Raw genomic sequence first — 27,350 nt, 5'->3', positions numbered from 1 at the left:
CCAGGGCCTGAAGGAGAGTTTCCTCTCCTTCAGACCCTGGGAACCATCAGGGATACCGTCCGATACTTGAGTCCCATTGACTTGTATTGGTATCGGGTATCGGTATCGGATTAGATCCGATACTTTGCCGGTATCGGCCGATACTTTCCGATACCGATACTTTCAAGTATCGGACGGTATCGCTCAACACTAGTCTTTGTCACTGGATGCTTACAATCATGGACAAAATATTAGTATTTCAATGGTGAAAAGCAAACTTAAACATTTTGTGTACTCCTGAAAGTAGGGTCATTAATGGGTTAAACATTATTTGTTTTGCTTATGTTATATTTTAATTAAATGACTGTATAAATGAAGAGAAGAACTTGTGATATGATAAGCAAACATAATCCTTGTTAACAAACTTTGTAAATACATTTCTGGTGATGATATAAAGGTCTTGAGCAGTGGAGTAGAAAGAGTCACCCTGCCTGTGATAGATTAGACGATGGATTCCAGCACCCATAAGCGCTACCATGAAGATGGCTTTGATTCCAGACAACATTTGGACAGTTATTTGTCAGATAACCCTGATATGATCTCTATAGAGGATTCCTTGATATTTCCCATTGAAAATCTTCTGAAAAGTTTTACAGAGGGTAAGTATCCTAATTGTTCTGTTTAGATGGTTTTAACTAAATACAAATAAGGCAAATTTGATTTTTAATGGTTCGTGGGATCTAAGGTGGAATTACAGTGCCCGACTCATCTCAAGTTAGTAGTGTAACTGTTTTCCTCTGTAATTTTCAGAACCATGGAAAATAAGTTGAGGATAATAAACTGTTAAACAAAGATTTCATTTGTTGGTGCAATTACTTTAAAATCTGATGTAAGGATACGCTCACATTTACAAATGCCGATCAATAGAAAATCCACATTCAATGTGGATTTTGATACTAATTTACCATGCATTGCAAAAGGTAAAATACAATGTTAAAGTCTCCAAACTTCAGGTCAATTTCTGAAGATTTTTTGCATTGTGCTAATTTATAACTTATTGGTATGAATGAGCGCACCAGCATCATACCTCCCAACTTTCACAGAAGAGAAAGAGGGACAAAATATGTACGCTGTGGCAAATTTTTGGCGCACCCCTAACCAAACCCCTATACAGACCCATATACCATTTCTTTCTACCGTTATAGGAAAATATATCAGGGGGGTATGGTGGCTGCAAAAAACATTCAACAGACCACCTGGGAGAGCAAGAAGTAGACCAAAATTTGGGACTGTTACTCTGCATCTGGGGCATTTAAGAGCTTTTGGTTTATTATTTGATAAAATTTGTCCATATAGTGGCATGTAAAAGTCTGGGCACATCTGGTTAAAATTACTGCTATTGTGAACAGTTAAGCAAGTTGAAGATGAAATGATTTCTTAAAAGCCAAAAGTTAAAAATTGACACATTTCCTTTGTATTTTAGGATATATATATATATATATATATATATATATATATATATATATATATATATATATATATATATATACAGTACAGACCAAAAGTTTGGACACACCTTCTCATTTAAAGATTTTTCTGTATTTTCATGACTAGGAAAATTGTAGATTCACACTGAAGGCATCAAAACTATGAATTAACACATGTGAAATTATATACTTAACAAAAAAGTGTGAAACAACTGAAATTATGTCTTATATTATATGTTCTTCAAAGTAGCCACTTTTTGCTTTGATGACTGCTTTGCACACTCTTTGCATTCTCTTGATGAGCTTCAAGAGGTAGTCACCGGGAATGGTCTTCCAACAATCTTGAAGGAGTTCCCAGAGATGCTTAGCACTTGTTGGCCATTTTGCCTTCACTCTGCGGTCCATCTCACCCCAAACCATCTCGATTGGGTTCAGGTCTGGTGACTGTGGAGGCCAGGTCATCTGGCGTAGCATCCCATCACTCTCCTTCTTGGTCAAATAGCCCTTACACAGCCTGGAGGTGTGTTTGGTGTCATTGTCCTGTTGAAAAATAAATGAGGGTCCAACAAAACACAAACCGGATGGAATAGCATGCCACTGCAAGATGCTGTGGTAGCCATTCTGGTTCAGTATGCCTTCTATTTTGAATAAACCCCCAACAGTGTCACCAGCAAAGCACCCCCACACAATCACACCTCTTCATCAATGCTTCATGTGGGAACCAGGCATGTAGAGTCCATCCGTTCACCTTTTCTGCGTCGCACAAAGACACGGTGGTTGGAACCAAAGATCTCAAATTTGGACTCATCAGACCAAGGCACAAATTTCCACTGGTCTAATATCCATTCCTTGGGTTCTTTAGCCCAAACAAATCTCTTCTGCTTGTTGCCTGTCCTTAGCAGTGGTTCCCTAGAAGCTATTTTACCATGAAGGCCTGCTGCACAAAGTCTCCTCTTAACAGTTGTTGTAGAGGTGTGTCTGCTGCTAGATCTCTGTGTGGCATTGACCTGGTCTCTAATCAGAGCTGCAGTTAACCTGCGATTTATGAGGCTGGTGACTTGAACAAACTTATCTTCAGAAGCAGAGGTGACTGTTGGTCTTCCTTTCCTGGGGCGATCCTCATTTGAGCCAGTTTCTTTGTAGCACTTGATGGTTTTTGCCACTACACTTGGAGACACTTTCAAAGTTTTCCCAATTTTTTGGACTGACAGACCTTCATTTCTTAAAGTAATGATGGCCATTCGTTTTTTTTACTTAGCTGCTTTTTTCTTGCCATAATACAAATTCTAGCAGTCTATTCAGTAGGAATATCAGACGGGTATCCACCAGACTTTTGCACAACACAACTGATGGTCCCTACCCCATTTATAAGGCAAGAAATCCCACTTATTAAACCTGACAGGGCACACCTGTGAAGTGAAAACCATTCCCAGTGACTACCTCTTGAAGCTCATCAAGAGAATGCCAAGAGTGTGCAAAGCAGTCATCAAAGCAAATGGTGGCTACTTTGAAGAACATAGAATATAAGACATAATTTCAGTTGATTCACACTTTTTTGTTAAGTATATAATTCCACATGTGTTAATTCATAGTTTTGATGCCTTCAGTGTGAATGTACAACTTTCATAGTCATGAAAATACAGAAAAATCTTTAAATAAGAAGGTGTGTCCAATCTTTTGGTCTATACTGTATATATACTATATATATACAGTATATATATACATATATATAGATAGTTATATATATATATATATATATATATATAGATATAGATATAGATATAGATATAGATATAGATATATATGTAGGTGTTTTGTTTTGTTTTTCATTTTAAAAATTACAAAAAAGAAAAATTGGCTGATGCAACAGTTTCGGCACCCTTTGAGATTTGTGTTCTCATATAAGTTTGACCAAGGTTTCAGACCATTATTCCATTAGGGTTGCAGCAGTGGGTTCCTCTAAGTAGCTGCCTAGCACTCTGAAAATGAAAATGAAAAAGAAGATAGCAAATAATTTTCAAGTCGCCCTTTGCTCAATTTAAAATGTAATTAAGAAAAGGCAGTTAGTAGAAACAATGGAGGTCAAGATAATGTCTGGAAGACCAACCAAAATTTTGAGTGCAGCTGCTCGTTGGATTGCAAGAGAGGCAAATCAGAACCCCTGTTTGACTGAAAAAGACATTCAGAAAGATTTAGCAGATTCTGGAGTTGTGGTACATTGTTCTATGGTTCAGAGACATCTGCACAAATATGGCCTTTATGGAAGAGTCATCAGAAGAAAACCTCTCCTGCACACTCACCATAAAATTCATCATCAGAAGTGTGCAAAAGAACATCCAAACAAGCCTGATAAATTTTGGAAACAAGTTCTGTGGACCGATGAGGTTAAAATAAAACTCTTTGGCCACAATAATCAAAAGAATGTCTGGAGAAAAAATGGCTCAAAATTTCAGGAAAGAGCATCTCATCAACCAGTAAGCATGGGTGTTGCAACTCATGCTTTGGGATTGTGTTACAGACAATGGCATGGGTAAAGGGAAGAATGGATTCAATGAAATTTCAGCAAATTCTTAATGCAAACATAATGTTTGTGGGTTTACTTAGACAGAGAGGTAGACCCTGTGTTTGATTTCTCCTGTGCTGATTATAATTACTTCACATCATATTAAATGGTCTTAGCTGTTAAGTGTTGGCCACTGCCCTCTACTATATATACAATATCTATATACATATAGATATATAGTTTTATGCTGCCTGCTGGGATAAAAAGGGAACCCCTAGCCACGAGATATCTGACAGCACAGCCATAAAACATAATACATAACACCATCTGTAAAAAAGCTACAGTTGAAAAGAGGATGGCTTCTACAAATGGATAATGATAAGTGATGAGAGAGTATACTCATTGCGCAGGTTTTTCCAAGAACGCTCAGGTAATCTCCGAGTATTTATGACTGCTCGGAGATTTAGTTTTCCTTGCCTCAGCTGGATGATTTGCAGCTACTAGACAGCTTGATTACATGCGGTGATTCCCTAGCAACCAGGCAACCCCCACATGTACTAAGCCTGGCTAGCAGCTGTAAATCATCCAGCTGGGGCAAGGAAAACTAAATCTCAGAGCAGCAATAAATACTCGGAGACCACCCGAGCGTGCTCGGGACAACCCGAGCAACGAGTATATTCGCTCATCAATAATAATGACCCTAAACACACATCAAAATTCACAATAGACTACCTCAAAAGGCGCAAGCTGAAGGTTCTGCAGTACTCAGTCTATTTAAGGTAACTCCTTCCTCTGCTCCATGCCTGATTGTCATTTGTCCTCACTTGACCCAGGTCCTTCTGTGCCTTATTGCTTTCCAGTGTGATTCTCTGTCCGTTTTGTGTCTGCGCCTTACCCTGTCAGTCCTGGTCATCCGTCATATCCTGCTTGTCCTGTGTTTCTGCCACATCCAGTCCGTCCTGTGTTTTCACCATATCCAGTCGGTCCTGTGTCTCTGCCATATCCTGCCAGTCCTGGGCGTCCGCCATATCCAGTCCGTCCTGTGTCTCCGCCATACCCTGCCAGTCCTGGGCATCTGCCATATCCAGCCCGTCCTGTTTCTCCGCCTTAGCCACTACCGCGTCTTTCCTCTCCTGCTTCCTGTTCCCCTGTATCAGCTTCTGCGGCAATAGTCTCCCTTGGGCCTGCCCCTAATGATCCCTGTTTTGGGGGTGGTCCACCAGGCCAGCTCACCCTTGGGAGGTTCGTTGTCGTGGTTCTGCGGGTTCACTCTTTGAGATCCGTTAGATCTGACAAATACTTTGTTGCACCACCTTTTGCTGCGATTACAGCTGCAAGTCGCTTGGGATATGTCTCTATCAGTTTTGTACATTGAGAGACTGAAATTCTTGCCCATTCTTCCATGGCAAACAGCTCGAGCTCAGTGAGGTTTGATGGAGATCGTTTGTGAACAGCAGTTTTCAGCTCTTTCCACAGATTTTTGATTGGATTGAGGTCTTGACTTTGACTTGGCCCTTCTAACACCTGGATACATTTATTTGTGAACCATTCCATTGTAGATTTTGCTTTATGTTTGGGATCATTGTCTTATTTGAAGACAAATCTCCGTCCCAGTCTTAGGTCTTTTGCAGACTCCAACAGGTTTTCTTCAAGATTGGTCCTATATTTGGCTCCATCTATCTTCCCATCAATTTTAACCATCTACCCTGTCCCTGCTGAAAAAAATCAGGCCCAATCCACGATGCTGCCACCACCATGTTTGACAGTGGGGATGGTGTGTTCAGGGTGATGAACTGTGTTGCCTTTACGCCAAACATATCATTTGGCATTGTTGCCAAAAGTTTGATTTTGGTTTCATCTTGCTTGTGCATGCCCTCATCATCTCCCGCCTTGACTACTGCAACATCCTTTCCTGTGACCTCCCTGGCAACACCCTTGCACCTCTCCAGTCCATCCTTAACTCTGCTGCCCAACTAATTCATCTCTCTCCTCGCTACTCCTCCGCTTCCCCCCTCTGCAAATCTCTTCACTGGCTCCCATACCCTCAGCGTATCCAGTTCAAATTACTAATACTGAACTACAAAGCCATCCATAACCTGTCTCCTCCATATATCTCTGAACTGATCTCCCGATATCTTCCCTCACGCAATCTCCGGTCCTCCCAAGACCTCCTTCTCTCTTCCTCACTTATTCACTCCTCACTCAACCGCCTCCAAGACTTTTCCCGAATATCCCCCATCCTCTGGAATTCTTTGCCCCAACACGTCCGACTATCAACCACATTCGGATCCTTCAGACGGAATCTGAAAACCCACCTCTTCAGGAAAGCCTATAGCCTGCACTGACCCCACTGCCTCCTCATCACTACTGAAGATACTGCCTCACCAACACCAGAGTTCCTGCAACCCTCAACCTATTGTCTCTTTCCCCAGAATCCTGTAGAATGTAAGCCCACAAGGGCAGGGTCCTCACCCCTCTGTATCAATTTGTTATTGTTAGTTTGCTTACTGTGAGTGATATCTGTAACTTGTATGTAACCCCTTCTCATGTACAGCACCACGGAATCAATTGTGCTATATAAATAAATAATAATAATAAAAAAAATTAATCTGACCAAAGCACCTTCTTCCCAATGTTTGGTGTGTCTCCCAGGTAGCTTGTTGCAAGCTTTAAACGACACTTTTTGTGGATATATTTGAGAAATGGCTTTCTTCTTGCCACTCTTCCATAAAGGCCAGATTTGCGCAGTGTACGAATGATTGTTGTCCTATGGGCAGACGGTCCCACCTCAGCTGTAGATCTCTGCAGTTAATATTATTTATTATTATAATGCCATTTTTTCCATGGCGCTTTACATGTGAGGAGGGGTATACATAATAAAAACAAGTACAATAATCTTAAACAATACAAGTCACAACTGGTACAGGAGGAGAGAGGACCCTGCCTGCGAGGGCTCAAAATCTACAATGTTCATCCAGAGTGATCATGGGTCTCTTGGCTGCATCTCTGATCAGCCTTCTCCTTGTTTGAGATGAAAGTTTAGAGGGATGGCCAGGTCTTGGTAAATTTGCAGTGGTATGATAATCCTTCCATTTCAATCGCTTGCACAGTGCTCCTTGGGATGTTTAAAGTTTTGAAATTCATTTTGTATCCAAATCAGGCTTTAAACTTCTCCACAACAGTATCACGGACCTGCCTGTTGTGTTCCTTGGTCTTCATGATGCTCTCTGTGCTTCAAACAGAACCCTGAAACTATCACAGAGCAGGTGCATTTATTTGGAGACTTGATTACACACAGACGGATTATATTTATCATCATTAGGCATTTAGGACAACATTGGATCATTCAGAGATCCACAATGAACTTCTGGAGTGAGTTTGCTGCACTGAAAGTAAAGGGGCCGAATAATATTGCAAGCCCCTGTCATGCAATTCCAGTGCAGAACAGCGCAACCTCCACCAGGGGGAGCATAGTAGGGAAGCGAGACTGCACACACAGAGCAGCTGAACAGACGCCACCTAGTGGCGAGAGCGAGGTTAGGAAAGCCAGAGCACAAGACAGCACAACAGTACAAACGGATTTAGACAGAATGGATAGTCAGGACGTAGCAAGGGATCAAAAAACCAGAATAGGCTAAATATGGTACAATAGGGACAAACTGAAATGGAGTCAAAAAGCCAAGCCAGGAGGTCAGAATCAGAGAGTCAAGCAGATCTACAGACAAAGAGACACTGGGAAAGGGCAGGCAGGGGGAGATAACAGACACAGGACAAGTCAGGGTTCACAGTAGGACAAATCAAGGGCTTCCAGAGTCAGGTTCACATGCCGAAGACAGAGCTATAGCTGACACCACCCTCTGGACACCTGGGAGCTAAATAGCAAATCCGAGCCCAGAATGAGGCAGGGCAAAGTTAACCCTTGACATGATCCACCCAGAGAAAGAGCAGACAGGACTAAACTCCAGAACGGATCATGACAGCCCCACTTTTCAGTTTTCGAATTTCCACAAAAATTTTAAATAACGAATGCATTTAGTTCAACTTAACAATTGTGTACCACTTGTTGTTGATTCTTCACCAAACATTTACATTGCATATCTTTATGCTTGAAGCATGATATGTGGGAAAAGGATGAAAAGTTCCAGGGAGCCGGATACTTTCGCAAGGCACTGTACACATGCATATATCGTTGTAACGTAACCTGAGCCCCCCACACATGCAGTAATAATGTCCATTGTGTCCCTCGATGTATACTATTAATGAGACTTTGAGATCCTCACAAAAAAGTAATAGTGCCTAGAAAACTGTAAAATAAAACAATAAAAAATACATATAAATCTAAATATGAGTGAACTTGTTAGGAAAAGATTTGTTAATCTCAAATTTGGCATGAACATAGCTCATTTAAATTCGTGTTCAGATTCCCAAGCATTTTATCTCAAAGTCAGCAAAATTCAGGCACAATTGGGTAAATGCTTTTGTTGGGACTTTGGATAGGATAGTGGTGCTGTATGATGTGCAGGAGGGACATGTTTTATGAGGGAGGGTGTGTGTATAGGTTACAGAGGCGGAGGAGTGTTTTCTTTCTTTTTTTAATTAACTTAATGTGTTTACATTCCTGCAGCCAATCAGGAAGCAGAAACCATCCACAATATCTGTCCAGAAGGGCTTCTGTCATTGGCTGCAGAAGTCACATGTCCCTCTCCATATAAAAAGCAGGCATGTTACTTTGCTTTCGCCATTTTGTCAGTGTAACAGCACAGAGAGGATTCTTCTGCTCCTGCTGCTGCAAGTTGTCATATAGTTAGATAGGATCATGTCCTGTGTAAAATAGAACTTCCAGTATCAGACTAGTTTGTGCTATTAGTATTGTGCAGGCAGGAGTCCACATTTCTTAATCCAAATCATTTGGGCTAATACCGCGTTGCAGTCAGGACTCAAGAGGCCTCATTTCCTAATCCAAATCTTTTGGGCTAATATTGTGTTGCAGTCAGGAGTCTGGGGGTTACATTTCCTAATCCAAATCATTTGGGCTAATATTGGGGTGCAGGCACTAGGCCCCATTTCCTAATCCAAATAGTTTGGGCTAATACTGTGTTGCAGTCAGGTCTCAAGAGTAGAAAAGGTTGAACCTGAACAGTAAAGTCCGGCATCCGTACCGAACACCTACTGTTCGGGCATGGACACCGAACACGGACTTTAACAGGGAGTCTGTGTTACTGTTCGGGCTTGGTCCCCTGAACACAAGGTGTTTGTCACACTGTCATGTGCATGACAGCATGGCAAACACTGCTTCTGATCGGCGGTAAAATCATTACCACAGGTCAGACAGTCGCAGTTCCCATGCTGTCAAATGACAGCGGGAGCCCGCAGCTGTAATCAGAGGTATAAATTTTACCTCTGGTCACTGGAGTCAGCTGATGAAACTATTGCTCCCATCAGTCTATGCCTGCTGCAAGAGCAGAAGCCGCTGATGGGAGTATTCATCAGCGCCTGTGCTCTAAATAAATAATTTGGAAAAAATGGCATGGGTTCCCCTATATTTATGCCAGCCAGCAAAACTGAGAGCTGAGGGCTGCAACCCTCTGCTGTCAGCGTTATCAAGGTTGGTTATCAAGAATAGAGGGGTTGTCACTAGTGTTGAGTAGTGTTGAGCGATACCTTCCGATATCGGAAAGTATCGGATCCAATCCGATACCGATCCCCGATCCCAATGCAAGTCAATGGGACAAAAATATCGGAATTAAAATAAACCCTTTCTTTCCTTGTAGGTTCATTCTACATGAAGGAAAACAACTAAGAATAATGTAGGATGTATTGGGGGAGGTGGCGGAGACATTAAAGGCACAGAGGTTTAGCCCAATCAAATAGAATAGCCGGAATTTTATTTTTTTTTATGATGTTCGGCGTTAGAAAGATTTGGACTATGTTAATTTTTTTTTTATTTTGTCAGTAGTGTTGAGCGATACCGTCCGATACTTGAAAGTATCGGTATCGGAAAGTATCGGCCGATACCGGCAAAGTATCGGATCTAATCCGATACCGATACCCGATACCAATACAAGTCAATGGGACTCAAGTATTCCTGATGGTTCCCAGGGTCTGAAGGAGAGGAAACTCTCCTTCAGGCCCTGGGAACCATATTAATGTGTAAAAGAAAGAATTAAAATAAAAAATATTGCTATACTCACCTCTCCGATGCAGCCTGCACCTTACCGAGGGAAGCGGCAGCGTTCTTTGTTTAAAATTCGCGCGTTTACTTGGTTACGTGAAGTCCCGGCTTGTGATTGGTCGCGGCGGCCATGTTGCCGGGACGCGGACCAATCACAGCAAGCCGTGACGTAATTTCAGGTCCTGCAGGATTTTAAAATTACGTCCCGGCGTTGTGATTGGTTGCGCCGCAGTCACATGGGCGACGCAACCAATCACAAGCCGTGACGTCACGGGAGGCTGGACACGCGCGTATTTTAAAATGCGCGCTTGTCCAGCCTCCCGTGACGTCCCGGCTTGTGATTGGTTGCATTGCGGTCAACCAATCACAAGCCGGGAGGCTGGACGCGCGCATTTTAAAATGTGCGCGTGTCCAGCCTCCCGTGACGTCACGGCTTGTGATTGGTCGCGGCGGCAATTTTGCCCGGACGCGGACCAATCACAGCAAGCCGTGACGTAATTTCAGCTCCTGCAGGATTTTAAAATTACGTTCCGGCGTTGTGATTGGTCCGCGTCCCGGCAACATGGCCGCCGCGACCAATCACAAGCCGGGACGTCACGGGAGGCTGGACACGCGCGCATTTTAAAATGTGCGCGTGTCCAGCCTCCCGTGACGTCCCGGCTTGTGATTGGTTACGTCGCCCATGTGACCACGACGCGCCCAATCACAACGCCGGAACGTAATTTTAAAATCCTGCAAGGACCTGAAATTACGTCACGGCTTGCTGTGATTGGTCCGCGTCCCGGCAACATGGCCGCCGCGACCAATCACAAGCCGGGACTTCACGTAACCAAGTAAACGCGCGAATTTTAAACAAACAACGCTGCCGGTTCCCTCGCTGAGGTCCGGGCTGCGTCGGAGAGGTGAGTATAGCAATATTTTTTATTTTAATTCTCTCTTTTACACATTATTACATTAATGTTGTTTCGATACCCGATACCACAAAAGTATCGGATCTCGGTATCGGAATTCCGATACAGCAAGTATCGGCCGATACCCGATACTTGCAGTATCGGAATGCTCAACACTATTTGTCAGCTATTGAAGTTTCACTACTTCCACGCCCTTCACCTTCTTTTTTACTTCTCCCACACTTTCTTCTTCTTTATTATCCTCATCATCAGCTTCGTTGACATCACCTTCTTCACCTTATTCATCTTTTTCTTCATCTTCTACCTATTATTTTTTGGGATACATTGTTCATATTCTTTTTATTTAACTATTATCTTCTTCATATTCAACTTCTTCATCATATTCTTATTTGTGACAGGCATTCCCGTAGTTGTTATCTATAAAAGTTTGAAGATTACACCTTCCATTCTGCCTGTCACAAAAGAGTTACATTTGTCCGCGTTCAGTTTGGCCTGCAGCATCAGGCTTTATCCAGGGGCACCACGAGGAGGAATGGACTCACCCCCATACACTGCTTAGTCTTCTTCTGCTTATAATTTAGATAATATATTTTGCTCTGATATTTAGTGTTATGCTTAATGTTCTTCTGCTCTTTGTTCTGCAGCCTCTTACGCAGCCTTCCTTCCTAAGAATCAGCCCTTCCGGGACCTTCGGTGACGTCACGGTGACGTCACGGCTTGTGATTGGTCACGCGAGCGGTCACATGGGCGGCCGCGCGACCAATCACAAGCCGCATCGTCACCGCGACGTCACCGCAAGGTCCTGGAAGGCTGATTCTAAGGAAGGAAGGTTCCCGGTTAGTACCAGGGCCCGTCAGAGGGTAAGTATAGCGATATTTTTTATTTTAATTCTTTATTTTACACTTAAATATGGATCCCAGGGCCTGAAGGAGAGTTTCCACTCCTTCAGACCCTGGGAACCATTGGAAACCCAATGCACTGCATTGGGTTTCGAGTTTCGGCCGACCCCGACCCCGACTTTTTTATAGGATCGGCCGATTTCACTCGACCCGACTTTTGAAAAAGTCGGGTTTCGTGAAACCCGACCCGATCCTATAAAAGTAAAGGTCGCTCAACCCTAGTCGTCATGCTTTTTAAAAAAAAATAATTTAAAAAACAATGTGAATCCCCTCATTTATGACAACTAGCCTTGCTGCAGCAGAAAACTGGGGGCTGGTATTCTCAGGCTGGTAAGGGGCCATTGATATAGTCACTCCTCAGCCTAAAAACAACAACCCGCAGCAGCAGAAAAGGTGCATCGATTAGATATGCCAATTCTGGTGTTTTGCCCTGTTGCAGTGGCAAGTGGGGTTCATATTTGGGAGGTTGATGTTTACGGTAAAATCAAGCCCACAGCTTCGTAATGGAGAGGCATCTATGAGACACTTATCCATTACTGATCCTATTGTTATATTGTAAATAAAAACACACAGCCAGAATAACGTCCTTAAATTGAAAGAATGACACAGACTCCTTTAATGATTATAAATTAAATTATACTCATGCCATTGCCCATTCCATTGAAGCCCTTATCTCCTGTAATAAAACAAAGTATAAAACAACCATATCCCTCCCCTATCCGTAGTTCTCTCCCATGCCGTAATCCATGTCTGGTGATAAACAGTTTTCAACCTCGTGCCAAGATGCAATCGTCCAGGCTGAGAACAACTGTAATAATTATAGGGGATAACTCAGGAGACTCTTTGCGTGGAACAAGACAACTACAGGACACAGTTTTATAAGTGGTAAAGTCTATATTATCACACGGTGATTCAAACAGGTGCAGAGAGAAACTCAAGTCCACAACACTTGGTGTAAATATTTAACGCAGCTTAGCAGTCTATAGGAAACTTCAGAGGAAAATGCAATCAAGCAGAATGTCTATGAAGCACAGTCCTGACAACAACCAATGAATGAGATGCTGCGAGATTCACGCTAGCACAGTGAGAAAAAGTCTCACAGTGGAGCGCTGAGCTCAGAGAGCTCACCACAGATCACTGGGAAAAATTTCTCACAGTGAACTCTCTGAGCTCAGTGATGCACTGTGAGACTTTCTCTCTGTGCTAGTGGGGATCTCACTGAGGTCACCGCAGTTCACGGGCCCGGCTGGGAATGCAGCTTCAGTGACCGGCGATAACTTTGATGACATCACAACTAGTCACTGATGCTGCGCTCGCAGCAACTCATTCTCCCAGTGGTTCTCATCCTGGACATGTTGGCACCATCCAGGTTGAAAACTGTTTATCCCCTGACATGGATTACAGAGTGGGACAGAACGACGGACAGGTGAGGTATATGGTTGTTTTTTGCTTTTCTTTTTATTACAGGAGACAATGGCATCAATGGAATGGTCAATGACATGAGTATGATTTAATTTAGAACCATTAAAGGAGTCTGTGCCATTCTTTCAAATAAAGGACTTTATTTAGGCTGTATATTAATTTACAATATAACTATTGGATTAGTAATGGATAGGTGTCTTATAGGCGCTTCTCCATTAGTAAGCCGTGGACTTGATGTCGCCAGACAATACAAAGGTGACATGAAACCCGCAAATATGAACTCCACTTGCCACCGCTACAGCGGTGCCACCCCAGATGTCTACTTTAGCAAGGCTGGTTGTTAAATATAAGGGTCCCCATGCCGTTGTTTTTAAATTATTTATTTAAATAATTTAAAAAACAGTGTGGGGACCCCTCTATTCTTGAGAACCAACCTTGTTAAAGCTGACAGCTAATGGTTGCAGCCCCAAGATGTCAGTTTTGGCTAGCTGGTTATCAAAAATACAGGGGAACTTATGCTGTTTTTTTTAATTATTTATTTAGAGGCACATTATACTATTTCTACTCAGAGGAAATTAATGCCACTTTACTGGTGTGTGACAATAATTTTTGGAAATGTGAAGTCTCAAAGTCGGTGTTCATCTGATGGGTTGCCTGTAGTAGAAGGGGTGTCAGAGGCACATTATGCTATTTCTACTCTGGGGAAATGTATGCCACTTTAGTGGTGTGTGACAATAATTATTGGAAAGGTGGAGACTCAAAGTTGGGTCTCTATCTGGTGGGTTACCTGTAATGGAAGGAATGTCAGTGGCTGATTATACTTTTTCTACTCTGGGGAAATTCATGCCACTCTAGTGGTGTGTGACAATAATTATTGGAAAGGTGGAGACTCAAAGTTGGCTCTCCGTCTGGTGGGTTGCTTGTAATGGAAGGAATGCCAGAGGCCTATTATACTTTTTCTACTCTTGAAATGTTTGGACTCCAAGTTGGGTCTCCTTCATGTGTCTTGCCTGTAGCAGTAGGTTTCCCAGACCGGCAGGCCTGCACTTACCGTATTTTCTGGTGTATAAGACGACTGGGCGTATAAGACGACCCCCAACTTTTCCATATAAAATATGGAATTTGGGATATGCTCGCTGTATAAGACTGGGGTCATCTTATACGCCCAGTCATCTTATACAGCGTGTGGTTCCCAGGGTCTGAAGGAGAGGAGACTCTCCTTCAGGCCCTGGGATCCATATTCATGTTAAAAATAAAGAATAAAAATAAAAAATATGTATATACTCACCCTTCCGAGAAGCCTGGCTCTCACTGGTGTAAGCGTCTGCCTCTGTTCCTAAGAATTGCAGCATGAAGGACCCTCGATGATGTCACGGTCAGGTGACTGGCCTGTGATTGGTCCGTGACCGCTCATGTGACCAGTCACCTGACCGTGACATCATCGAAGGTCCTTTACGCTCTGCAATTCTTAGGAACGGAGGCAGACGCTTACATCGGTGAGAGCCAGGCTTCTCGGAGGGGTGAGTATATACATATTTTTTATTTTTATTCTTTATTTTTAACATGAATATGGATCCCAGGGCCTGAAGGAGAGTCTCCTCTCCTTCAGACCCTGGGAACATCCAGGATCGCTCCCTGCACACGCCGTACCCGGCATATAAGACGACCCCCGACTTTTGGGACAATTTTTAGGGGTTAAAAAGTCGTCTTATACGCCGGAAAATACGGTACTTTCAGTCAACTACCTGTGTTACTATCCCTACATTTCTATAAGATTTGTGGTCTACCAAGATAATATTTGTGCCGTCTGAGTGTGGTTGAGCAAAAATCCACCTCATCTTAATTGAAGCTTTAATTCCAAGCTCTAAATGCTGGTCCAGACTCTGCTACCTCATGCATGACCCATGGCTAACTGCTGCTGTGCCATTATCAAATTTCTACTGTGCGTGAATTGATCAGTCAACTACTTGTGCACTTTCCTAACATTTTTATAACATTTGTGGTCTACCAAGATGATATTTGTGTCACCCGAGTATGGCTGGGCAAAAATTCAGTTTTAGCTGTTGCATGAGGTATCAGGACTCCCAGCACAGCAGGCATACACTGGTCCCTCACCCACTGTTAGGGCTGGCGGAATTCAACAAATAATTATAAAGATGGAATAAGGTGCATTCGCAGCCCGAGGTCCGCCGTGCAGAGATGATACCTGCTGCTCGGTAATGGCGGACAGAAAATGGCAGTATAATGAGAACACACACGGGTAAGCTTCACCCAGTATGAAGGAAGTGAACCCAGTTGCGTAAGAGGGCCACAATACTGCAGAGGGAATGCAAGTATAGAGTCACAGGACTCTGCCCAAAGATGCAGAGTTAGAGTCCCTTTAGACCATTTGAGCTCGGCACTGGGTTTGCGGTGCCAGGGAAAAACTAACTAATAATTTACTGCACTGAGTGCGTGCAGCGCTGTTCTGGCGGATGCCACTAACCACCCTAACTAGGGCTAGGAAAGCGCACTAATTGCGCAAGGCGCCGCACTGGCGGTCGCTGCTGGTTGACGCAGTAATATCATGCTCCTAAGCTGGATAGCACTGTCTGGTGCTAGATTGCTTCATCATTCGGGACCATTCAACATCACTAGGAAAGGGTATGTTTAGGAGGATTTACCAGAACAAGCATACATCCACACACACAAGATAATAGGCTTACTATAGCGAATGGCCGTGCGGCCATGAGAACCTTTTACAGCGGAAGTTCTCTGGGCCTCACTGCTAATTTTTGGCAGTGAAATTCTCTAGTAATTGTGGTTATGTCTGAACTAGATGGTGGCCTGATTCTAATGCATCGGGTATTCTAGAATATGTATATATGTATGTATGTACGTCGCGCTGTGAGTGGGGGTTAAAATCCATGCCAATATCGCTGATTGGTCATGCCCGGCAGGCCGATCAGCGAAGCGTGGTTCAAATCCGGTGCCAATTCGCTGATTGATCATGGCCGGCCAGGCACGACCAATGACCGAAGCGGTGTTTAAATCCCGCGCCAATATCGCTGATTGGTAGCGGCCGGCCAGGCGCGACAAATCAGCGAAGCATGATTTAAATCCCGCGTCAATTCATGGCTGGACTGCGTCTGTCGCTGATTGGTCGCAGGATGTCGGGGGTACGGGGCGCTGGATGTCGGGGGTTCTGGGTGCAGGATATAGTACAGCCACGTAGTGTATAGCACAGCCACATAGTATATAGCACAGCCACGTAGTATCAGAGGTGTATCTAGCCTTTCCTGCACCTGGGGCAAAGGATCAGTTTGGCGCCTCCCCCCCAAAAAAAAATAAACCTCCCCCATTTGAACCTTAACTCTATTGAAACTGTATGACCAAGCCAAGATACATTCCTGAATCTCCATAATGTTAAAATAGATACCAATAAAAGTAAAATTAATTGAGACATCAGTAGGTTAAGTGTTTTTGAATATCCATATTGAATCAGGAGCCCCATATAATACTGCATAAAGGTTAATAATGGCCCCATAAGATGCTCCATAGACACATTTGCCCAATATAGTGCTGCAGAAACGTTGATTATGGCCCCATAAGATGCTCCATAGAGACATTTGCCCCATATAGTGCTGCAGACACGTTAATTATGGCCCCATAAGATGCTCCTTAGAGACATTTGCCCCATATAGTGCTGCAGAAACATTATGGCCCCATACAGACACTTGCCCCGTTATAGTGCTGCACAAATGTTATGGCCCCATAAGATGCTCTATACAGACACTTGCCCCATATAGTGCTGCACAAACAATATGGCCCCATAAGATGCTCTATACAGGCATTTTCCCCATATAGTGCTGCACAAACGCTATGGCCCCATAGATGCTCCATACAAACACTTGCCCCGTTATAGTGCTGCACAAAGGTTATGGCCCCCATATAGTGCTGCACAAAGGTTATGGCCCCCATATAGTGCTGCACAAACGTTATGGCCCCCATATAGTGCTGCACAAACATTATGGCCCCCATATAGTCCTACACAAATGTTATGGCCCCCATATGGTGCTTGCACAAATGTTATGGCCCCCATATAGTGCTGCACAAACATTATGGCCCCCATATAGTGCTGCACAAACATTATGGCCCCTATATAGTGCTGCACAAATGTTATGGCCCCCATATAGTGCTGCACAAATGTAAGAGGGTGGTGCTTTTATGGACAGTAACACGCTGCCACTTTAAGAGACAGCACCCCCTTGTCTGGTGTGTTGGAATGTTCTGCTTTCCCCTGCTATAGACTGTGAAGATGAGCTGCCCTAGAATTAGGGGAGGAGTTTAGCCTGAACTGGGTGTGTGAGCTGAAGCTGCTACAGAGAGAACTTTGTGCTGTTTGCTACAAGAAAGGTCCCATAGCCTGGGACGGAGTGTACTTGTGAAATTTGCAAGAATTTTCGAGGTACAGCAAAGGTGGCTGTTCTGTGCTAGTTTGTGAAGCCACAAAGATACTGAGAAAGAGACTTACAGCTTCCAGGAGCATCCCTAGGATCCAGAAGCAAGGAGAAGACCACGCTTCACAGAGCTGCCAGAAAGCCGTGCGCACAACCATATTAGACTGCTGGGGGCCCCCCTGGGACTGGACCTGAGTCCCCAACATCATCGTGAGTCTGTTCCTGTTTGGCTTTAGTAGTCAGTACAAGGGAGCCGTGTGGCCTGCTTAGTAAAGGCCAGGGAGGTTATATGTAGAGTAGCATCGTTATTAGTGTTGAGCATTCCGATACCGCAAGTATCGGGTATCGGCCGATATTTGCTGTATCGGAATTCCGATACCGAGTTCCGATATTTTTGTGATATCGGAAATCGGAATCGGAAGTTCCCAGTGTATGGTTCCCAGGGTCTGGAGGAGAGGAGACTCTCCTTCAGGCCCTGGGATCCATATTCATGTAAAAAATAAAGAATTAAAATAAAAAATATGGATATACTCACCCCTCCGGCGGACCCTGGACCTTACCGATGTAACCGGCAGCTTCCGTTCCTAAGAAAGTTTAGGACCTGCGATGACGTCGCGGCTTGTGATTGGTCGCGTGAGCAGTCACATGAGCGGTCACGTGACCAATCATAAGCCGCGATGTCATCGAAGGTCCTTCACTCCTCATTCTTAGGAACGGAGGCTGCCGGTTACTTCGGTAAGGTCCAGGGGCCGCCGGAGGGGTGAGTATATCCATATTTTTTTTTTAATTCTTTATTTTTTACATGAATATATGTGCTATGTCGAACTTAAGGTGCCAACCTTCCCAGTAAGGTAGGGTGAGTAAGGGAAAGGTCACCCCCTCACCAGCTTACCTCTATCCTTTTTAGTGTTAAGATTATATTGTTATGATTAACTAACTGTCTCTTACCTGAGGATAATTTTACCTAAGAATATTAAAAGTTATATTTTAGGGGTATCTTTTGCTTTTTTGGTTTACAAATTGATTTATACTCCGTTATTCAATATATTTGGTATTTTTCTGAGCCTGGAAGGGCAGCAGTAACCAAGCGCACAGTATCTGCCCGAGCCAGATGCTGGGACTGATGTCTCTGCTGAGAAGGCTCCATTGCGGCACCGGGAATGGTCTTCTAACAATCTTGAAGGAGTTCCCAAAGATGCTTAGCATTTGTTGGCCTTTTTGCCTTCACTCTGCGGTCCAGCTCACCCCAAACCATCTCGATTGGGTTCACGTCTGGTGACTGTGAAGGCCAGGTCATCTGGAGTAGCACCCCATCACTCTCCTTCTTGGTCAAATAGCCCTTACACAGCCTGGAGGTGTGTTTGGAGTCATTGTCCTGTTGAAAAATAAATGATGGTCCAACTAAACACAAACCGGATAGAATAGCATGCCGCTGCAAGATGCTGTGGTAGCCATGCTGGTTCAGTATGCCTTCAATTTTGAATAACCAACAGTGTCATCAGCAAAGCACCCCCACACCATCACACCTCCTCCTCCATGCTTCACGGTGGGAACCAGGCATGTAGAGTCCATCCTTTCAACTTTTCTGCGTCGCACAAAGACACGGTGGTTGGAACAAAAGATCTCAAATTTGGACTCATCAGACCAAAGCACAGATTTCCACTGGTCTAATGTCCATTCCTTGTGTTCTGGAGCTATGTGCAAAGACTCGGTGTCTACCGCAGTTCTGGAGGGATGCTGCACCTTTGCACATAGCTCCAGATATACAGTATTGATAGGCCATTAAACGACCTCTACAAACCAGCACGCCTGGCTTATCCGATGAATTAAATCCAGTGCACTCTTAATGGGTTAAAATCGTATACCCAGCTCTTACTTCTAATAGTACACTGATGAAGGTCTTCCAAGACAGAAACGTTTGCTGTGACTACTGTATGTATTTTACAATACATTAAAACTGTTTTTTTCACCACATAAACCTGAGTGTACCAAGTATAACTATATACTATAGTTAATGGTTTGGAAATTTACTGCAGGCACCTTCCTCACTGGCTGTGCTAAAACATTTCCTTTGCTAAACTATTTTTTCTTATGAGGCCCTCCACCATGTTTCTTCCAAGGGTGGATTTGGTGCATGCAAATTTGGGTCAAGGCGGCCCTTGCATTCAATGCATAAGGAAACAGTATGGCAGGACCAACTGAAGAATGTAGGGTTGGTTTTCCTATGGCCATCCAGTGCCTGGGTTCAAAGGCTTTCTTAATTAAAAATTGTGTTTTTAAATGGGTACCTGCACACGTCACTGATTGAACTATTTTGCTATCAACGTTTGATATGTTTGTGACAGCCAAAAAATTGATACTAAGACGCTGACTGTAAAAGATACTAAAGCTCATCACAGCAGACAGTTTCTCCAGACCTTAGTGGAAATAGTTCTGCAAGATTATGAATTAAAAAAAGAACAGGTTCTTGCTATTGTAACTGATAATGCTTCAAACATGATAAGTACAATTAAACTGATGAATGAGAATAATGAAGGTGAGCAGCAGCTAGAAGAACATTTCACATTCAGTATGTTGTAGATGGAAGGCCACAGTCCTGTTCCCATAACATAGGAGCAAACAGATAATACTACAGAGGAACAGCAAAATGATTCTTAACAATTAGATGACCTTGTTGAAGCTGCTTCACACCTCTTTCCTATTCATCACAAGTGCTGTGTTGTGCACAGGCTGCTACTGTCAATAAAAGATAGTCTGCAAGATGGACATGCTGGAACTCTGATTAGCAAAGTGAGGAAGTTGGCTATTGCTGTCAGAAACCCTAAAATTGATTCTATCTGGAAGAGACGTGCTGGAAAAGGGGCAATTGTGGATCAAGCCACTCAGTGGGGCAGCACCTATATAATGATTGATCGACTGCTTGAGCTGAAACCCTTCCTTGTAGATATGGCCAACCCTCAGGTAACACTATATGAAAGTCAACAGACACAGGTGGCTGAATATAAAGGAATTGCTTCTTCACCCATTTTCAGTGACTAAAAAGTTACAAGCAGAGGATTTAACTCCTGGCATTTTTATAAAGTGAACTTGTTGTTTTGCCTGTTCCAAAGAGGAGGTTTAATTGCAGATGGCTGCAGATGGCATTGCTGCTTCAATGAAATGGAGAGAGACACTGCTATTAAAAATGAAATTCTTCTAGCAGCTGTTTATTTGGACCCGAGTCATCATATATTGCTGGAAGATTAACACCTTACTAAAGGAAAAGAAGCTCTGATTGAGGTAGCAGTTAGGATGAGTGGGCTGCAAGATGGCAAAGAGCAAGAGGACTCGAGTCCTGCCAGTGCTGCTGCTGCCGTTTCTTCATCCTCATCAGATGAGGAGTTTGATTTCGAAAAGTATTTGGACGACATGGAGCAGACAAAGTGTTGCCACAAGGAAAAGGATTCCACTCCCATAGAAAACCGATTGACCATATTTCAGCATAATTTTTCACTTGCTCTCAAAGAAGTAAAAGAGTTCAATCGTTCATCAAAACTGACTGTGCACGAGGCAATTCCTTTATACACTGAAATTGTTAGAGATGTTGCCCATGTTGTTACTGCTTTGCCACCAACCCAAGTTATCGTATAGAGGTTGGTCTCTAGCCTTAAAATAATTAGGTCAGATTTGAGGTCACTATGACGGAGGATCTGGTGGAGGCGATACTATTTCTCAGAACAAATTCGTAGACTGCACAAATGTTATTCAGTGCGTTTTTGTTGAAAACTGTTTTTTTTCCACTTACTGCAGAGTGCAAAAAGCTTTTTGTTCTAAAGTTGTATTCCAATAAATATATTTTATATTCTATCTAAAAGGCTTGATTATTGTATCATAATAATGATTAAAAGCCTGATGTTACCGTTTTACTACAGTAAGTTTATCACTTAAACTTAAACATGAGCCATGTATGAGGAAGTCGGAGTGTCATGGAAATTGATGAGTCGGAGGTTTGACTTACTGACTCCACAGCCCTGTCTCCAACTTGAAGAATTTGTTGCAAAAAGGTCAATGAATATCACAAAACATAAAAAAAAAAAAATAAATGTTTAATCCACATGTAGTTTACAGTAAAAGTAGTATATTTAGATATTCGTAACTGATATTGTGACAGTTTCATCTCTATGTATAAATATTTAAATATTTGGATTTTCTTTGCAGGTCATGTTCAAGGCAACATCTTGATTGACCTCAGTCTTGGTTCCATGGTTCATCATCTGTTTGCAGCTTGTGACTTTTTCAAGCACATCATAGTGCTGAAGATGAGAGACAGATGCATCATAGAGCTGAAAAGATGGGTGAATGAACGTACAGGAGCGTTTGATTGGAACCATGCCACACAAGCTCATGCTGACATAGAAGGAAACAGGTTAAGCATTTGTCCAAAAATTATGGGAATTCCACTGTCATTGTTTCTACAGTGCAAATGATATGACTGTGTAATAATAATAAAGAGCGTACCCTGGCACTAAATATCCTTAATTTCCCCAGCTGCTGATTGAATAGCCAATTCCACAGTTTGCAAAAAAGAAAATGCATTACAATAGTAGTACACCAACTAGTGCTATGGGAATTTATGAAAAGGACCACTTGAGGTGACGTGTACACTCCCATTTATTTAGATTTATGTAAAATTTTTCATCCTTACATGTATTGCACTTGCCCCAGATTTCCCTACAAATTTTCCCATGGTTCAATATGTAAAAAACTTTTGGTGTGGTGTGAAGTAAACGGCTTCCTTACAACCATCGTGAAGTCGCGTGACACTGGGTTGTTCAAGTTTACCTGCATACTGAATTCACCTGAGTCTTCAACTTACACGGGTGGGGATTTTAGCAAGCAGCTTCAGCTTTAAATCTTCCAGGCGCGCCGTCATCTGTAATGGAACACTTCAGCATTCCAACTACATTTTACGTGGACTTTGCAAAAGTGGACATCTTACCAACAGGTGCAAGTAGCGGGACTACTAAGGTTGGCACATTCTGGTCCATTTATCCAGTGTGCAATATTATTATATTCATATTAGATATTTCAAAATGGACCTATATTAGCAGACGTGGGAATAATAAGTCCCTGCTTAAAGACATTTCAGGGTGGCAATTGGCATTGCCAAACTGCGATTAAGCCCGCATGTAATTAGCAATATTTAGTTCTTCATCGAATGGAGTTTATTTGGATGTTTCACCCTCAGTTCCATGTGTAGGAAACTTGTGCGAGCCACAGCTAAAGTTTTTAACATATTGAACCATAGCAAATTTTACTGGGAAATCTGGAGCAAGTGCAATACATGTAAGCATAACATTTTTACATAAGTCTAAATATACAGGAGTGTATATGAGGGCAGTGAGGTACTCGGTACCGGGTCTGGTCACAATTAAAGGGGTAGTCACGGTGGCAGCGAGTCTTCCAGGCTGTGTAAGGGTTATTTGACTAAGAAGGAGATTGATGGGGTGCTACGCCAGATGACCTGGCCTCCAAAGTCACCAGACCTGAACCCAATCGAGATGGTTTGGGGTGAGCTGGACCGCAGAGTGAAGGCAAAAGGGCCAACAAGTGCTAAGCATCTCTGGGAACTCCTTCAAGATTATTGGAAGACTATTTCCAGTGACTGCCTCTTGAAGCTCATCAAGAGAATGCCAAGAGTGTGCAAAGCAGTCATCAAAGCAAATGGTGGCTACTTTGAAGAACCTAGAATATAAGACATATTTTCAGTTGTTTCAGTTGTTTCACACTTTTTTTGTTAAGTATATACAGTAATTCCACATGTGTTAATTCATAGTTTTGATGTCTTCAGTATGAATTTACAATTTTCATAGTCATGAAAATACAGAAAAATCTTTAATTGAGAAGGTGTGTCCAAACTTTTGGTCTGTACTGGACATCACCCCAAGTGGTCCTTTTCATCATTTCCCATGGTGCTAGTTTACGTACTATTCTTATAACAAATGCTATGACTGCGGTCTTAGTGTAATTTTGTGTATCTTTTGTCTACCTTATTTTGCAATCGCAACCTATTTTAAATTAAAATTTAGATGTCACTAAGAAAATTCACCTTTTTAGCTGTAGAGTAATGAGTATTGTTGGAAGGGCACAGTAAGGCTCAGTTTCTGTCACATTTTGGTTGGAGGAATAAAATGGCAGTATACAAAGATCAGCTCTAATGTATATATCCAATGTATTCTTCAGATTAGCCACCCAGTGGGAATTAGTTATCATTGACCAAAGAGCATGTGAGGAAAACACGAGACGAGAGCCGGGGGATACAGATATCTCCCCGCCATTACCATCCTGTGACAGAGCTTACACAGTCACAGCTCTCTGGCACCCCCTTCCCTTCAGGTCATTCAGGGAACTGCACCTAGGATAAGTAGCCGCTGGAGAGTCCTCCCTGTCACGTACTGGTTATTGGGGCTGTTAGGTGCTGAGATTCTCCTGCTTCTAGATCCCAAGCATTGACTGGTGCTGTGGTCTCCCATTCTGGTACTGCCATTGGGGTTGCTGCTCAGCACAGACATCGGTCCCAGTGTCTTGCTCAGGCTCATGTTATACCTCTGGTTACTGCTGGCTCTTCAGCTAAGTCTATTGTAGTTAGTGATAGTCAGGTGCAGCCTTCCGCTCTGGAGTCTAAGTCTAGAAATCACCTTACTGAGCATGTCCATGATGTGGCATCTTTTCATTGGTACTCAGCTGTTATCTTCTCTGGTGATGTGGCAGCTCTGGATTGGCCCATGGGTGATGACACGGCTGGCTGGGTGTGAGTGTTTGAGGTGCAGCCTAGGGTTTAAAAGGCTGTCAGCGGGACACACAGGTGTGCTAGTATCACTCTTATTCGGTGTGTGTGGTTTCGTACCCTTGGCTTAGCGTCTGTCTTCTTCACGTGTGCGGTTAGCATGGTTGAGTTGCAGAGCAAGTTTAATCCTTTGGCTGTACGTTTCTTCCTCAGAGAGTGCTTATGCAAGCAGGTAGAGTTAGGACTGTTAACTTCCATTAGCTTACCGTCTGTCTCCTTCACATGTGCAGTTAGCACGGTTGAGTTGCAGAGCAAGTCCAACCCTCAGGCTATACTTCTCTGGTACAGCATCAGGGTCTTGCACCTAGCATCATATGAGTTCTTTTCCTGGACTCAGCATATTTTCCCTGTGACGTTTAACAGGGTTTAGTACCTTATTTACTTTTAGCAGTAAAACTCTGTGAAGTAACTGTGCTGGGTACTCTTGGTCCTGTTCACACAGTGTGGCGTTTAACACTGTGCGTTCAAGGTGTTTTGCTCTCCGTTTAGTTCCACCATTGCTCACTAGCAGTAGTTTTACATCTCTGCACGGTGGACCCCAGGTTGCGATTGCACTTTATTATTTATTTAGTACAATCCGCCAACCCTAAGAGGGGCACTCTGCAGTGATATATATATATATATAAACCTCCGATCTATCTCTGCCACACTCCTCCCCCAATAACATTGGAATGGTATGCTGCCACCAATTCCTGGTTAGATATTAGCCCGATCCTTTAACAAGCTTATATCGGGTTAGAAACCAACCTCAGGTAGTATGAAAGTACTAGCCACACTCCCTGATGTAGAAAATCGGGTTTCGAGATAAAAGAGCAAGCCAAAATTAATTGACATTTTAATTGTCGAAAGGTGCACTAGATACTACAAATATATACAGAGGGTACAGGTTGGGATAACAGTTAGCTGTATGTGTCATGTTACCGTTTCTTCTACCTTGTGGATGGAGGAAAGCTCTCGTATCCACAGGAACCTTCTTAGTTTCTGGTCCGTCTCCATGCGTGACGTGATGCGGCTTCCATGGCATAACAATGACAAAGGCTAAAGGTGTGCAGCTAGCTTTTAACCCCTAGCTCGCCTCCTCCCATATTTGCCACCGCCCCTGTGAGTTGGACTGAATTCTCCTCCCTTGACCTCCTAGCAGAAATAATTCCCAATATCTAGGATGGGTCATAACTTCAAAGGGTCCAAGCAGGACGACTGACATCTCAATGGGTTAGTTGGGGCTAAACCAAAATGGAGAGTCCAAACTTAGGTCAACTAAGAGGTTCTGAAGGGCCAGTCTCGATAGCTTGTTATCTGAGACAGCTAGAGAAATATGAGATGCAGGGGTGTGTGGAGGTCTCCCAGGATTCTGGTGGCATATGGGATTAAACCCTGAGATGCACGGTACTCTCATAACTCATCTCTAGATGTCGGTGACGCTCGGTCTAGAGTTTACATTGATAGATAATTGATGCTGGCCGCCTTGCACAAAAGACATCAGGGGGTTTTCAGCTCCGCTTCTCCTTGCCTTTATTAACACGTGGCCTCTAATTCTCTGGCCAAATCGCGAAGTTCTGTGCTTTTGGGAATTGTGTACTTGTCCCAAGGGTGGGGGCCACACCCCTGTTGTGCAAGGGAGATCTCTGGATAATCTATGGGGCGTGAAGTAATAAATCCAAAATGGAGTCTCCCTCATCCTTCACAGACCATTTAATGGTATACGTTTTTTTGCAGTGGCTCTCTGTACAGGAAAGCGCTATTTGCTGCAGTTTTCTATTTTGTAAAAAATTTTGCCAGCGTATAATACATGAACAGAGAACGATAAGACACTATATATGGCCTCATATAAGTGAATTGAGACCTACAGATTTATGCATTTGAACGGAACAAAACAATTATATTGAAACAATATATAATAGTCTTGGAGGATTCAAGTATTTCCCCAACTGGAAGTCAATGATCCAGCGCTAACCACTGAGCTATAAATCCGTCTTATTCAGTATTGACTGGGGGACCATAATTTTCACAATTTTTCTCATTTATTTCAGTGATCAGTTACAGGACAAAGAAGGAAAAGTGCGATCAGCCCTTCAACATATTGTGAAATGTGACCTTGAGAAAGAAAATATGATGCATCCGATCGTCTTACCACCAGCAGATTGTATCATCAGTGCTTGGCTTCTGGATATGATCTGCAAAGATAAAGATGATTACATCAGATATCTCAGGAAGTTCTTAAAGTTGCTGAAACCTGGAGGACACATTCTAATAATTGGTTGCATAGAGATGACATTTTACACAATTGGGAAACAAAAGTTCCATGCTTTGAATTATGATGAGGATTTTGCCAGGAAAGCTCTAGTTGGAGAAGGTTTTATCATTGATCGCTGTGAGGTTAAAAAGAGAACAGTTATGAATGACCACAATGATTATAAGGCCATGATATTCATTGCAGCTCACAAAGAGATGTAAGTGTATGACACAAGATAAGTAGCCATGTCAAATGTTTTATGTAGAGCTTAAATCCTACAAAAAGCCTTAATCTGTGTCTAATGCATGATTCAAGTGTATAAAAATATAATTGTTCTTTCTTTATTATAAAATGTATTGTGCACAATGTATCCCTGGGGAAAATACTGAAGAAAATCCATTCACACTCATGTCTTCCACCAAGGAGTTGGATCTTTAATAATATAAATGCACACAATAAAGTCATTATAAGAAGACAGA

The 27,350-nt window shown here is 42.9% G+C and overlaps 1 protein-coding gene across 1 annotated transcript; it reads left to right on the top strand.

Moving 5' to 3' along the window:
• The first annotated feature begins 450 nt into the window (after positions 1-450).
• LOC143764294 (nicotinamide N-methyltransferase-like) lies at positions 451-27,350 on the top strand. The gene is made up of 3 exons (XM_077249725.1): positions 451-638; positions 22,010-22,217; positions 26,669-27,350. The coding sequence occupies exons 1-3, from the start codon at positions 488-490 to the stop codon at positions 27,090-27,092; spliced, it is 783 nt and encodes a 260-aa protein (XP_077105840.1). The 5' UTR covers positions 451-487; the 3' UTR covers positions 27,093-27,350.

This window comes from Ranitomeya variabilis, chromosome 4 (genome assembly GCF_051348905.1).
Source record: "Ranitomeya variabilis isolate aRanVar5 chromosome 4, aRanVar5.hap1, whole genome shotgun sequence".
Lineage (NCBI taxonomy): Eukaryota > Metazoa > Chordata > Amphibia > Anura > Dendrobatidae > Ranitomeya > Ranitomeya variabilis.
This window is presented reverse-complemented; position numbering and strand designations above follow the sequence as displayed.

What these genes read in the sequence shown, in the direction of transcription:
- LOC143764294 (XM_077249725.1), top strand. Translation starts at nt 488, where the DNA reads ATGGATTCCAGCACCCATAAGCGCTACCATGAAGATGGCTTTGATTCC. An exon ending in TCTGAAAAGTTTTACAGAGG is followed by an intron (nt 639 to 22,009) that starts GTAAGTATCCTA and finishes TTTTCTTTGCAG; the next exon opens with GTCATGTTCAAGGCAACATC. An exon ending in GCTGACATAGAAGGAAACAG is followed by an intron (nt 22,218 to 26,668) that starts GTTAAGCATTTG and finishes CATTTATTTCAG; the next exon opens with TGATCAGTTACAGGACAAAG.